Source organism: Leguminivora glycinivorella, chromosome 16, assembly GCF_023078275.1.
Source record: "Leguminivora glycinivorella isolate SPB_JAAS2020 chromosome 16, LegGlyc_1.1, whole genome shotgun sequence".
NCBI classification, from domain to species: Eukaryota; Metazoa; Arthropoda; class Insecta; order Lepidoptera; family Tortricidae; genus Leguminivora; species Leguminivora glycinivorella.
The window spans coordinates 13,945,801-13,959,778 of record NC_062986.1 but is presented as its reverse complement, the minus strand read 5'-3'; the positions used below and the strand labels follow the sequence as shown (position 1 = coordinate 13,959,778).

General features: G+C 39.3%; 1 protein-coding gene across 6 annotated transcripts in view; it reads left to right on the top strand.

Moving 5' to 3' along the window:
* The window catches only part of LOC125234380 (CREB-regulated transcription coactivator 3), a 54,019-nt gene that overhangs the window by 25,377 nt on the left and 14,664 nt on the right, over positions 1–13,978 (top strand). For 4 of the 6 annotated variants that reach the window (XM_048140585.1, XM_048140583.1, XM_048140588.1 and 1 more), the window contains exons 5-8: positions 5,405–5,549; positions 7,308–7,463; positions 9,004–9,051; positions 12,938–13,051. In XM_048140585.1, the coding sequence (XP_047996542.1) occupies positions 5,405–5,549; positions 7,308–7,463; positions 9,004–9,051; positions 12,938–13,051 (463 nt within the window). The remainder of the gene's footprint in view (positions 1–5,404; positions 5,550–7,307; positions 7,464–9,003; positions 9,052–12,937; positions 13,052–13,978) is intronic. The other 2 variants (XM_048140584.1, XM_048140587.1) reach the window with 2 other exon arrangements.

The window sequence follows — 13,978 nt, the reverse complement described above, 5'->3', positions numbered from 1 at the left end:
AATAAATATAATCTACCCGCATGTAATTATTTACGACATCACATTAGAAACCTCAAAAATAACAGTACTTCTCCACTATTTAATATTTCCGCTCGTACTCACCCGTAGTTGTATTGGTGCGGGCGAGACGCATGATGACTGAATTATTTCGAAATCGTTCAGATGTCGATGTAAGTTGGAAAGAGCCTGTGTGCCATAGTTTGAGTCACTTCGAATAGTCACATATATTATATGAATACAACTGGTATGACCGCAATAGTGCCATCATCCGTATTTTTAATTAGTTATTCATTTACCTATACTCTATTCCCAAGACTCGCAACTGAACAAGCCAAGAAACCAAGTATTTTTGGATGAATTGTCATTGCAAAGGCCTGTTATTATTATTGAGTTTTCCATACATTAACTATTAACGGTGAATTCGATTCGACGCGTCGATAATAACTATGCTATAAATTAAATACAAACATCGATGACAACACAAATTTAATGCATTATTTTAGAAATTTTCAAAGAAATAATATCACGTAATATATTGCTACTGACTATGACGCAACAACGTGAACAACCTGCGCGCGACAGTATCGAGCTACCTAAATTTTATTGCATATTGTCACTAGATGGAGCTGTCACTATCTACAGTATACTGCCAACGAAACGGTGCGATTGTGTGCGTTCCGTTCATTGAGATATATGTACTACGTACTATAGGCGACGTTGCCAGACGGAAACTCTGCACAAGCTGACAAATGCGCGGAGTGCGCGAAGCGGTAATTTACGCGTAGAGTAGTACGTCCACCATCAGATGTGACACATTATTATATTCCGCCTGTCAAAATTATTTATTTATTTATTTACAACTTAAAAAATACAAAGTAAGCGATCACTGCCGCCCATGGACACCCGAAACACCAGGGGTGTTGGAGGTGCGTTGCCGGCCTTTAAGATGGGTGTACGCTCTTTTCTTGAAGATTTATCTTCTTCTTTAAAATACAAATATATACTTATATATAATAATATATATATAGTGCGGTCAGTTTTTTTGGACAAAGCGTAGGTATCCATTGTTCTCTTTTTTCATGACCAGGCCAAAGAAAACAGCAAAAAGTGAACGTGCTAAAAATACAATTTTACTCAATAACTATTAACAATCAATAAACAAATTAACTTTTTTTTTTATATTATAGTAACATAATTCATAAAGTAGTAAGTAGTTACCTAATCATTTTCCAAATTGAAATAAATATATTTCGCAAATCTATTAGAGGTGAAACACATTAGTAGGAACAATGAAAATGGCACATCTGCGCGGTTAACTTTTTAGTCTATGATTGCGTCACCAAAATCGCGCAGCCTCGCTCCCGCTCGCGTGTTCGTAGAATATTCAGCTGTCAGCCGATAATATTTGTTTGTGTACGTTAATAATGTAGGTATACGTTTGTAGTAGTGTGCGTGACAAAAATGTCGTCTATTTCTATTAAACAGCTGCCAATGATCGAAATTCAAATTAGTTGAACAATTTCCATTGAAAAAAAAGTTTGTAATGCATCGGTCCGAATTGTGGATACTAGTTTTATCATCTTTTAGTAGATACAATTGAATGTAAAATTATTTATTTTGCCTGACACTCTTGAGTATTTTTTATGCCGTTATTTTAATTTTACTATATAATATTTGGAATATAGTGCTTATAATTATTAAATATAAAACATTTTTTAAATACTTTTTGATACAAAATCATACTTCATTGATTTGGAACAATGCTTTTTATCGGACCTACAGTCAACCAATTGGAACCCTAGGCCACTGTAGAACTATGTCATAGTAACGTTATAAATCAGATTGTAAGAAACCTCTTACTGCTTGTCATTTTGACATGGTTGTAGAGTGGCCTAGGGTTCCAATTGGTTGACTGTACATCCGACACTATCGGAAGCGTTTATCGGATGTAGGATGTCGATCTGACACCCGATATCGGATCGGATAATGTGAAAACGGCCTAAGCATTAACCGTTAGTGCGTTTTCACATTATCCGATCCGATATCGGATGTAGGACCGATATCCCGTACATTGAAGCCGCCATCTTTGATTTTTGCCTTTGAAATCCTTCCGACATTTGCCACATGCACGACCGATGCGATGCATGCGAAATCAAACCTTATCGATATGGAAGTATGAGACGCGACGATTGCCGACTGGCTAGGATTTCCGAACGCACACGAATGCGCGCTCGGTCGCCGATCTGCGGCGGAGTGGGCCTAGACCTCGACGCGACGCCGCACTTGCGTCGCGCGAAGCGCAACAGCATTTTAAAACATTATTATTGTACAAATATAATTATTTATTAACCACATCAGCCCCCCCCCCCCCCCCCGACCAAACCAAACCAAACCAAAACACACTACATTTTTGCATTTTTCCCCTCGCTAGGTCGGAAACACGCGTTCTGTCCTTCAATACCAGCAGGTAAAAACCCACTAGTGGATAAAGTAATTTGACCTTGAATATAGTCATATAGTGAATCTAGTGATGACGATGTTTTACCACCTGTGGAACTCCTGGAAGCAGTGATAAACGCGTTTTTTGCGTTGTACTTTCCTCGCTATAGTGAGGGAAAATGTTGTTGTGTATCGTGGTTCAACTATAGAATACTTTCGCTTGCTCGTTTTTCAATTCCACACTCGCCGTTAAAATACAACTTTGCACTCTTGTATAACAAATAACTATGTATTTTATATTTTTGAATATATTTTTTCAGACTGGCACTTAAAAAGAGTTTAAACGTTTTTTTTTTCTAAAAACCTAAATTTTTCAACAAAGGTTTTGCTTTTCACTTTTCGACATCTATCAATGAGAAAGGACCTTTTGTAGTAAGAAACAATACGATTTTTTTATGTAAAAACGGCCTAAGGGTTACCAAGGCTCGATCGGCGCGCCTAGTGGACGCCAGGCTTAAATTGTCTGGTCTTGGCGTTTTAATAATTTTATGTGTTTATAGTCGTAATTTATTTGCGAAGTATTAATTTTATATCTGTATTTTTAAATTACACTATGTTGTGGTACCGAGAAGCATATTTTAACTTAAAAGGACGTAATGACAACATTTCATACCATGTTTCAGAAAATAAATAGTTTCGGAGTTTAAATTAAGTTTGCAGTGTTTGCACAATTTTATGAATAAAAATATTACTCTCGAAAATGTTTTATCAAATACGTACTTTACATTTTGTTCATTATGTTTACTACATGTACATTCTTAGCTATTATACTTATGTATTTCTTACATAATAATATTCATTTCCATATTTCTAATTAACTACGCGCCTGCTTTAGAGTGCTTTAAATTTTAACAAATCAATGCATCCTTTGGTCGGGGGCTGGGGCCTCTCAACTCAAGGTCGCCGGTGCCGTGGTCGCGGGGCGCGGGGCGTGGGGCGCGGGGTGGGGCACCGCGGATCTCGTTCATTCAATTCCGCTTGCATGTGTTGCGGACAGAGCGAGTATATTATACGTACGCGGCGAGCACACATACAAGCCGCACGGCACCGCCATCTAGTAATGTTCGACTTTAAACGTCCATGTGACGTTATAGGTTTAGTGCGTGAAAGCTAAAACAGATTTCGCAAGATGTTGCAGTTTGATGACTATTTCGACGTAGGATACTGATAAGAGTTTTGTTGGCCACGCGTGGCTACTGGCGCCATCTAGCTCTTTGAGTGTGGATTAAATTTAGCCTACAGGTCTGATAATAACTATGCTGCTTGGCATTAAGTCCGCCTTTTGTACTATAAGTTCTTTTCTTTGTGTACAATAAAGATTAAATAAATAATAAATAAATAATGGACGCAGTTTCATAGTAAATGCAGAAGGCGAATTATTGGGATTCGATTCGCCAGCCTTTACACTCCTATTGCTATTGTGCGAAAGAGATAGTAATAGTCGGGTCAATGTACGAAAAACCCTGAGGAAAGCGTCCTTAATATATTACATCACAACTAATAAATATAATAAAAAACCCGGGTATTCAACCAGTGTATAATTTTCCTTATTTCTAGCTTCTCAAGTGTCGGTTAATTAGTATTTTCAGTAGGTAGGAAAAATCGTAATAATTACTCTAGAGTTTTCCTTAATCATCAGGTGGGGCATAAGTTTTCCCATACCTATTTCATTATCTATTAATTGAAACAAGAAAACGGATATATAACGATTTGGGGAAATAGTTTGGCATTTAATTAGTGTCAGAATCATTGTACCTACTACTTGGCTAGGGGCCACACCGGTAGATCAAATATTGAAGACTGTGATGAGCAAAGTTCTCTATTATAACGAAACAAAACAAATGCCACTTTGTTCCAATTGAATATGATTTAAATTTCATCGAACTGAATAAGTACTATAGGTAGGACCTTGGCCCTTAGGAGGCTATAACAATTAGTTACATTGATCTACAGATCAAAATATTACTTCCACTTTCCTTCTCATGTGTTCTTATGATTTATAGACGTAACAACAAATTATGACTCATTGTATCATACGAGCGTGACCTTCCCCAGTTTGTTTGATAAAATTTATGATCATTTTATCATATACGTATGTTATTCCTACATGTAGAATAGCTCTATTCCGCAATATTTTACGCTCGTGAACAACTTGCCTTATAAAAAGTTCCAGAGCTATTAAAACCCGATAAGTCACAGATCACTTCGCCGATAAAAGTCTCAGATGTCGAAATCTACAGAGTAACACCTTAGTACAACTGTAGCGCTATAATTACCGAAAGAGACAGATATAGTTACTCGATTTTCAATCAATGGGTCTATTTATACAAGCGCTGGTACGCATGGAACGAATGAGTGACTTGATTTACACTATATCGATACTGGTGTCACTCTAACAATCAAAGTTTTGTTCATACTATTCATCCCAGCTCTCACGGGTCACGGTCGCTGCAATTACTGTAAGTGTCTGCACAAATGGGGGTGGAAAGACTCTGCAATATGTGCGAGTGTGGCGAAGAAGTCTAAACTATGGAGCATATAATTCAGCGATGCCCTCTACACTCATACTCGGGACCACCAGAAGACCTGCTGCGCCTAACACCCGACGCAATTGCGTGGCTGAGCGCACTGAATATTGACATTTAGTTTAAATTGTAATTGTATTTTAATGTGTATTGTCTGACATTCATATAACTGCCTGTGTTTTTGTGTATGCCATACGATTAAATAATGCCAGCTCTCATGAATCTACCTGTACCGCATTTTCTCCTAGTTTATTAAAATTATATGAACGGCTGTTAACCAATTGGTTGTCAATGTATTGTAATCGAAACTGGCCCCATGATGACGTCACCTATAGGTCGTAATAAAGTGACGTGATTGACAGTGTTACTTATGCTTGTAGCGTGTACTCAAGTGGTGACGGCGGGGGCGGGGGCGGCGGGCTGGCGTGCGGCGAGCTGCAGGTGCCGGGCGGCTCGCTGCCAGACCTCACCTCCGTGCACTACCCCTACCTGCCCCAGCGGGAGCAAGACTACCAGAACAGATATGTGAGTACGCCTTCTACGCCATACTTACTCGGATCCATGAACCTTCAATAGGGACTGAGCTCACACTTTTTGCTACACTAAATTGAACTTTATCACCGATGCAGAAAGGCGTTCTTGTCAGACTAGTAAAAGTGTGTCCACATGAGAGGGTCAAAGTTGGGGCTGGTGTCCCTCTCGCACGTGTGACCAGTGTTAAAGAGATTACTATAGTAGTAGTATTTTTACCTGTATGATAACTAAGTTTATATACTTCTTAAATTATTTTTGTATTATATCGAGGCAAGGGTATTAATACATTGTAACGAATTGGTAAGTCATTATTATGAAGCCATAAAACCAAAGATTTGCGCAATTAAAATGTAAGTAGTTTAAGCACCTTTTCTGGCACAATAAAAGATTTTTTTTTTTTTTTTTTTTTTTTTTTAAGTATTAGTAGATTTGGTAGTAACTTGGAATAGTTGGAATATTGACTGGTATCCCCAAATTATGACAGTGATGACGTCATTCAAATGATTTTGACAGTGGCAATAAGTGCGAGAGGGACACCAGCCCCAACTTTACCCTCTCATGTGGACACACTTTTTGGCCTAACAACTCAATCTAGCTTAATATATATAAATCTATGCTCGGATCTCACATTAGATGGCGCTAATTTAACAAAGTTCGCTCACGAAGACTAGAATTTTGTGATTTAGAATATCTCTCACACGCATGTGTGTATGTAGACGTAGGTTTCGTTATTACCAAACTAAAATGGAGTTGGGCGGGACATGTTTCTAGGCAGAGTGATGGCAGGTGGACTAAAATGTTAACAGAATGGCCGCTAACAAATGTAAGAAGTGCCTGGCATCCGTTGGCTCGTTGGGTCGACGACTACCGAAAAACTGCGGGTCACAACTGGATGAGATTAGCCCGGGACCGGGAGAAGTGGCGTACTAGAATCTCTTCTTGTACAGTCAAGTGCAAAAATACGTATCGATTTTATCCGCTCAAAAATATGTACCGAGACCTTATTCCGCCGACATAAAGTGCTATGGGACATATTTTTGATAAGTTGTACGCACCCATATTTTTACACTCGACTGTACCTAGGCCTATGCTCAGCAGTGGGCGATAAAGGGCTGATATGATGATGATGACGCATGTGAATCTATTTGAATTGCCAAGCACCTTTTGTGAGCCTAGTTCTTGCCCTCTAGTGTTTGTGGAACTGCTTGTTTGACAGTGAAAAGCTGCCAAAAAGTATGAAGATGTTACCGGAAAGGTTGCCACATTCTTGTTTCGCCTGTTTTACTTTAGGATCTCACAACAGTAATACATAAGAAACGGACAGGGATCTGGCTAATCAGGAACCCTTGTGTAAGACCCAAATACACAATAATCTGCTAACATAATTATTACATTAATTTTACATTTCATATTAGTTTAATTTGTGTTATGTGTTGTATTTTAATATGGGCTCAAGGTCTGAAATAAATGATATTTTATTTTATTTTATTTTTTTATTTTATTTATAATGTAACATTAACATTGTGTATTGACGACCGGTCTGGCCTAGCGTGTAGCGTGTCGTGGGCCTGCCTGCTAAGCCGTGGTCCCAGGTTCGAATCGAGTCATGGATGTTTACGCTCGCGAGACGCTAGATGTGGGGGGACCCTATATATATCGTTGTCTGAGTACCCACAACACAAGCTTGAGCTTACCGTGGGACTCGGTCAGTCTGTGTAAGAACGTCCTATAATATTGATTGATTGTTAGCAGAGCCCCACGTCACCGGGCGCGGTGTCGCCGGCGGCGGGCAGCGGGTCGCCGGCGACGGGCGGCCTGTCGCCCGCGTCCGGCTCGCCCGTCGGCGCCACCGTGCCGCTGCAGGCCATGCACCACCCGCACGACCACACGCAGCTCTACGAGCAGGTATGTAGCGGGTCACAGAGCCCCACGTCGCCAACTATGTGTAGCGATGTTACTCTGGTACGTTCTGAACTCTGTGGTTAAGGCACTGGTCCCACCGCGAGCTAGTAAGCTATGAGCTATCGGCTATAAAAACGAACAAAAGATAAGCACTACCGTGTAAATAAAAGAGACACGGCGATGTTTATAGTTACTCGCCCAGCGGTGAGCTATCAATATCGCCGTGTCTCTTTTATTTTCACGGGAGTGCTTATCTTTTGTTCGTTTTTATAGCCGATAGCTCATAGCTTACTAGCTCGCGGTGGGACCAGTGCCTAAGACACTGGTCCCACCAAAAGCGAGTAAACTACAAACGAAGTGACTATCTTTAGTTCATTTTTATCGCCGATCGCTCATCTTGCGTATTGACAAGATGCGTGAAGGAGTGGCGCTGGTTGTCTACACAGGTGATCTTATGGAACTTCAAACATTTAATTTGACTCCGTAACATTTAGGGAAAAGAAGTTCTGGTTTGTATTGTCCTCTATCATCAGTAGGCCTAGCACATATTTGCCACGAGTAGTGATGTGCAAGTTGCGGAAACTTTCCAAAAAAAACTTTAATTTCTTGAAAAATTCACGAAACTTTCACGAAAAATAAAGGGAATTTAAATTTATGAAATGGAAAGTTTCCATCCATACAAAGTATGGAAAGTTTCCAAAGTTTTCCTATGTGAAAATTTCAGAATTTTGGAAACTTTCCGTCGGCCCATCAGTAGCCACGAGTGTATGTCGCCGCGAGATAGATATATGACACGTCTTCTTCTAACTGTATTAATGACATAAAGACGCGACGGGTAGTCTATCTCGCGACGACATACTCGCGCGGCAATCATGTGCTAGGCCTACAGGAAGGGCCTCGAAGTGTGTTGTTGCGTAGACCGAGGAACATCGACCAAATAACATATTGGTTTATTTGAGCTCAGTTTTATAAAGACTAATTTATTTTGTCAATTTTATTATGAATGGATGGTATATCGACGGACAAAAAACATATTTTTGGTGCCAAACACTTGTCAGTCGAGAAGAGAACTGAGCTGAATGTATTTAAATGTCGTTAAAATCTTGCCATGAAAATCAGTTATTGTAAATAATATTATGTCAGTGAGAATGCCCAATCCGTTCTGTGCTTGATTTTTGATTGACAAGTGTTTCAAATTGTTATTTAGTTTACATCTACAGTGTATAGACTGAGAGCTTTTGTAAACTGCAGAATAAGCGTGTCAGGTCTTAAGGCATTCGTTTAAAAGTAGAATTGATTAAACTGATGTTAGCAAATGCTTTATGTTTTATCGCGAATACATTTTGTAATATACTTAAGCATAAAATTTAAATATGATCAGATAAAAAAAAAACTAATAAATCAAGTTAATTCCTAACACATTGGCTTTGGAATATAACCTGGTTGTTTCCAGTCAGCACTAGAGATAGGCGTTTAACATTTTTGTTGTTTTTGTTTGTGTTTATTTGCCTTCTACACAAACCATTTTTTTTGTTTATTTCAGAATCACTTATCTGTACCAAACACAAATAATTATCTCCATCATAATAAGGTTCGTTTTCTTTTTTAACCTCCTTTTAAAGTATTTCCAGTTCATCAAGTTCGCTTAAGTGCTTCAACGCTGTTTGTTGTAAAGGACTAACCAAAAAGGTCGTTTTATAAACGCATGTATCATGTAATTTAAGCAAAATTTTTTTTTTGAGAGAAAATTCTGCCTATTTTACTGGGTAAGATCAGCGAAAACAATAGAAAGTGTGGGATAAAATTAAACTACTCACAAAATGCAAGAACTGATTAGAGCCACTTGTATTCATGGCACGTTTTCATCAGTTATAATTATAATAAAAATAGTTCATCTGTGTTAGATCTAATTTTCGTTTATTTTATGAATAGTTGCATTTGTCCCATACACACACTTGCCCTGGATGATCTTACAGATGTAGTGCCAAATGTTTTTCCCTCGTATTATCACGGAAACTCACGAAGGTGTCATGCTATTTCAGTCGGTACAAGAAGTGCGTTGACCGAACTAGCACGATAAATACGAACGTTTCCGAGGAAATACGAACGTTTCCGAAGATATACGACGGAATGCACTACATCTGTACAAGCGATTATAAAACGACCCATTGCTGCTGAGAATTAAAGATACTAAAATAAACCTTCATTTTATTACATTTCAGGCTTTCATTGGTTACTATTTAAAGAGGAAATTTGCATGATACGATTTTCTAAATTCGAATGCTTCTGAAGCACATTTTCGTTCATAAAATTAACTAATGCTTTACCGAAACTTATATTTAACGCACCATGTATTTTTACAATTACTATTTCTGTGTTTGGTTATGATTTCACTTTTTAACTTACGTATATTTTTAATACTAACAACAACTACGCTTCAATAACTCTTTTTGATAGCTTTTAATGTACTTAAAATTATAACTGCAGTATGTAGTAATTGAATCAGGAAACACTGTTATTTTTTTATATCATTTTGAATCTAACACAGGTATGAACGTTAATAAAAGTTATATTTTGAACGGAATTGTTTTTATTTGCATTTAAAATGCATCAACACGTTAAAATTTTATTAAAATATACTACAATACAACAAGCAAACTAAATACGTCAAATTATAGCCGGGCCCACACAGAACGTGCACATCGTGAGACAATTTCCTTGCGCGACAGAGGTGCTTTGTAGACGTACAGTCAACCAATTGGAACCCTAGGCCACTCTACAACCATGTCAAAATGACAAGCAGTAAGATATTTCTTACAATCTGATTTATAACGTCACTATGACATAGTTCTACCACTTCTACCACACCTCGGACACTGGCGATCAAATATATGAAAGAGGCGCGTTCCTAGCACACAGTCTAAGCTCGAGTAGGTGAACGCGTACTATGCTTGTATGAGTGAGATATGACAGGTCGACTGTTCGCATTTTTGACAGGCGGTAACTGTGAGGTAACCGAGAGGGGGTGGGCTGCACTTTCAGCTGGGAGCGGGAGTGGCCATACTGTACGATACTCGAGTACTACGAGTACTCTTTATTACACTGGTTCTACGGTGGCCTAGGGTTCCAGTTGGTTGACTGTACATCGCGCTTTGCTCAGCCGTGGCACGTGTACAGTGGACCTTTGAGCGCTAGCACATTGCCTCGTGACGTTCTAGCTCTGAGTGGACCCAGGCATTCACTCAACCTTCGGCGTTATAGCATAACTTACCCTCTCGCGCTCGACTCCATACTATAAGTCACGCTAGATCTATAGACTCGCTCGCGAGAACGCAAGTTGTATAGACCGTCTAAAACAGGGAGTTATATTAGATCGACTACAACGGGATACCCCCATTTGCCAGAATTTCATTTGCCATAATTTTATTTGCCATCCTATTCAACAATCATAATATTGTTTCTCATAACATCTTATGCCATAATCATTGTTTACTATATTAATCTAGTGCCAGAAACTTTGTTTCCCATAAAGTCAGTTTCCATAATGTCATTTGTCAGAATCATCGAAATCCGTAATTACCACATTCCATACCATCATTTGTCATACAAATTAGCGTCCAGAAAAGTCAATTTCCATAATGTGCTTTGGCAGAATCGAAAACTACTATAATAGGTATTAGAAGGACTAGAGAATGAAACTGCTATCAGAAAGTAGGTTAGGTTAGGTTAGAACTGTGACCCCCTGGAAAATGAAACTGCTATCAGAAAGTAGGTTAGGTTAGGTTAGAACTGTGAACCTCTGGAAAAGGAAACTGCTTGAAAGGTAGGTTAGGTTAGGTTAGAACTGTGACCCCCCGGAAAATGAAAATACTATCAGACAGTAGGTTAGGTTAGGTTAGAACTGCGACCCCCTGGAAAATGAAACTGCTATCAGAAAGTAGGTTAGGTTAGGTTAGAACTGTGACCCCTGGAGAATGAAACTGCTGGAAAAGTAGGTTAGGTTAGGTTAGAACTGTGACCCCTGGAAAATGAAACTGCTATCAGAAAGTAGGTTAGGTTAGGTAATAATATGGGCAACAATTAATATAGCAATAATTGCTTATGGCGTTTGAATATTCTATGAAACCATATTTTTGCACTTAATAATATGGCTAACAAATAGTATGGCATTGTATGATTATGGAAGGTAATATTCGGATAAACAACGAGTATGTCATATGATTTTTATGGTAAACAAATCATTCGGGCAAATGAAATTCAGGCAAGTTAGATTCGGGCAAATGAATATTATGTTAAATGACTGTCGGGCAAACAATAGACAACCGACTACAACTACTCTAATTTCGCTATTATAATAAATATGGACGATAAAAAATTACGTATACAAAGAACAGTACAATTTTGTCTTCATATTGAACTCAACACCATCTTTTCACTACAAATCTGTAACCTGTTATTATATAAATATCATTTACTATTCACCATTATTTACTCAGCCAAGAAACAAGATGGTCCGCTTCAGTTTTTATATATTAAGCTTCCACTCGACTCATTGGTTCTAACTGCATGACTCCGCTTCCTATTACAAAAACTGTGTGACTCTTAACATTGCCCTCGGGTGTGAATTTGAACTTTTGAACCACTCACCATCAGCTTTAAAGTCTATTGCAGACGGTTTATGGTGTAATATTCGAGAGACACCTTCTTTGGTGACTTCATAGACCTAGACCTTAATAGACTTATAAACGTTCACTAAAGTTATCAAGCCGATAAAGTTCGTTTGTCCTGTTCTATCAGTATCACACCAATACATCAGAAAGGGACAAACGAACTTTATCGGCTTGATAACTTTAGTGCACGTTTGTGAATAAGGAGGTATAAGTCTACTGCAGGACTGACAAGAGAAGTTTGCGGAAATCGGCACTGAAACACCTTGGCGTCGCTTCTGTCTCTTCAGCAAGTGCAGCAAACTGTCTCATCACAAATTCAGCGCTAATATTTTCTATAAACGTCAGGCGTCCATAGGTTACGGTGACCGCTTTACATTAGGCGGGCCGTATGCTTGTTTGTCACCGACGTAGTATAAAAAAAAAAAAAAAATAAATAAACATCTGAGGATTATAATTCAGTATCAATTATAAAGTGGTTCAAACGTTTAAATATTCACTCGACCTTGCACTTCCAAACTCACTAGTTCACTTTAGTTCAGTAGTTTTGGAGTGTGTTTGCAATCCGTCTCTATACTCAACACCAACGAAAATGTAAAGTTAAATGGGTGACCGAATTATATAAAGTGCTGTGCAACGCACGCTTAGAACTACTCCATTTTCATCGTCAGCAATGCGGTGTATGTTGTTCTAACATCCACTTATCTGTTGCCATCGAAACAGACGTCTCAACCTGTCACACAGTTTTTGGCCTTACCATATTGTTTTAAACCTCATTTCTCTAACGTGCCGCGTTCTGCCTGGTTACAGAACCAAATGTCACCGCTAGACCACAACTGGATACCGTCGAGTTGTTACCAAGCGCAGTGTAGTCCGCCTTCGCAATATTCCTCCACGTCGAATATCAATATACCTTCACCCACGGTAAGTTACCATTACTTGTAGTACACCTGGTTACAGAACCAAATGTCACCGCTAGACCACAACTGGATACCGTCGAGTTGTTACCAAGCGCAGTGTAGTCCGCCTTCGCAATATTCCTCCACGTCGAATATCAATATACCTTCACCCACGGTAAGTTACCATTACTTGTAGTACACCTGGTTACAGAACCAAATGTCGCCGCTAGACCACAACTGGATACCGTCGAGTTCTTACCAAGCTCAGTGTAGTCCGCCTTCGCAATATTCCTCCACGTCGAATATCAATATACCTTCACCCACGGTAAGTTACCATTACTTGTAGTACACCTGGTTACAGAACCAAATGCCGCCGCTAGAGCACAACTGGATACCGTCGAGTTCTTACCAAGCTCAGTGTAGTCCGCCTTCGCAATATTCCTCCACGTCGAATATCAATATACCTTCACCCACGGTAAGTTACCATTACTTGTAGTACACCTGGTTACAGAACCAAATGTCACCGCTAGACCACAACTGGATACCGTCAGCAGCCGCTAGACCATAACTGTCGATACCGTTGTAGTACACCTGGTTACAGAACCAAATGTCACCGCTAGACCACAACTGGATACCGTCGAGTTGTTACCAAGCTCAGTGTAGTCCGCCTTCGCAATATTCCTCCACGTCGAATATCAATATACCTTCACCCACGGTAAGTTACCATTACTTGTAGTACACCTGGTTACAGAACCAAATGCCGCCGCTAGAGCACAACTGGATACCGTCGAGTTGTTACCAAGCGCCCGGTACGGTAGCCCGCCTTCGCAATATTCCTCCACGTCGAATAGTGTTACCAAATATCAAGTGAGAGTTCAGTGGAACATCATATTTATCGTAGAATATAGACGGCCCTATCGTAAGCATCGGACATCGTCAAAACATCGTCAGG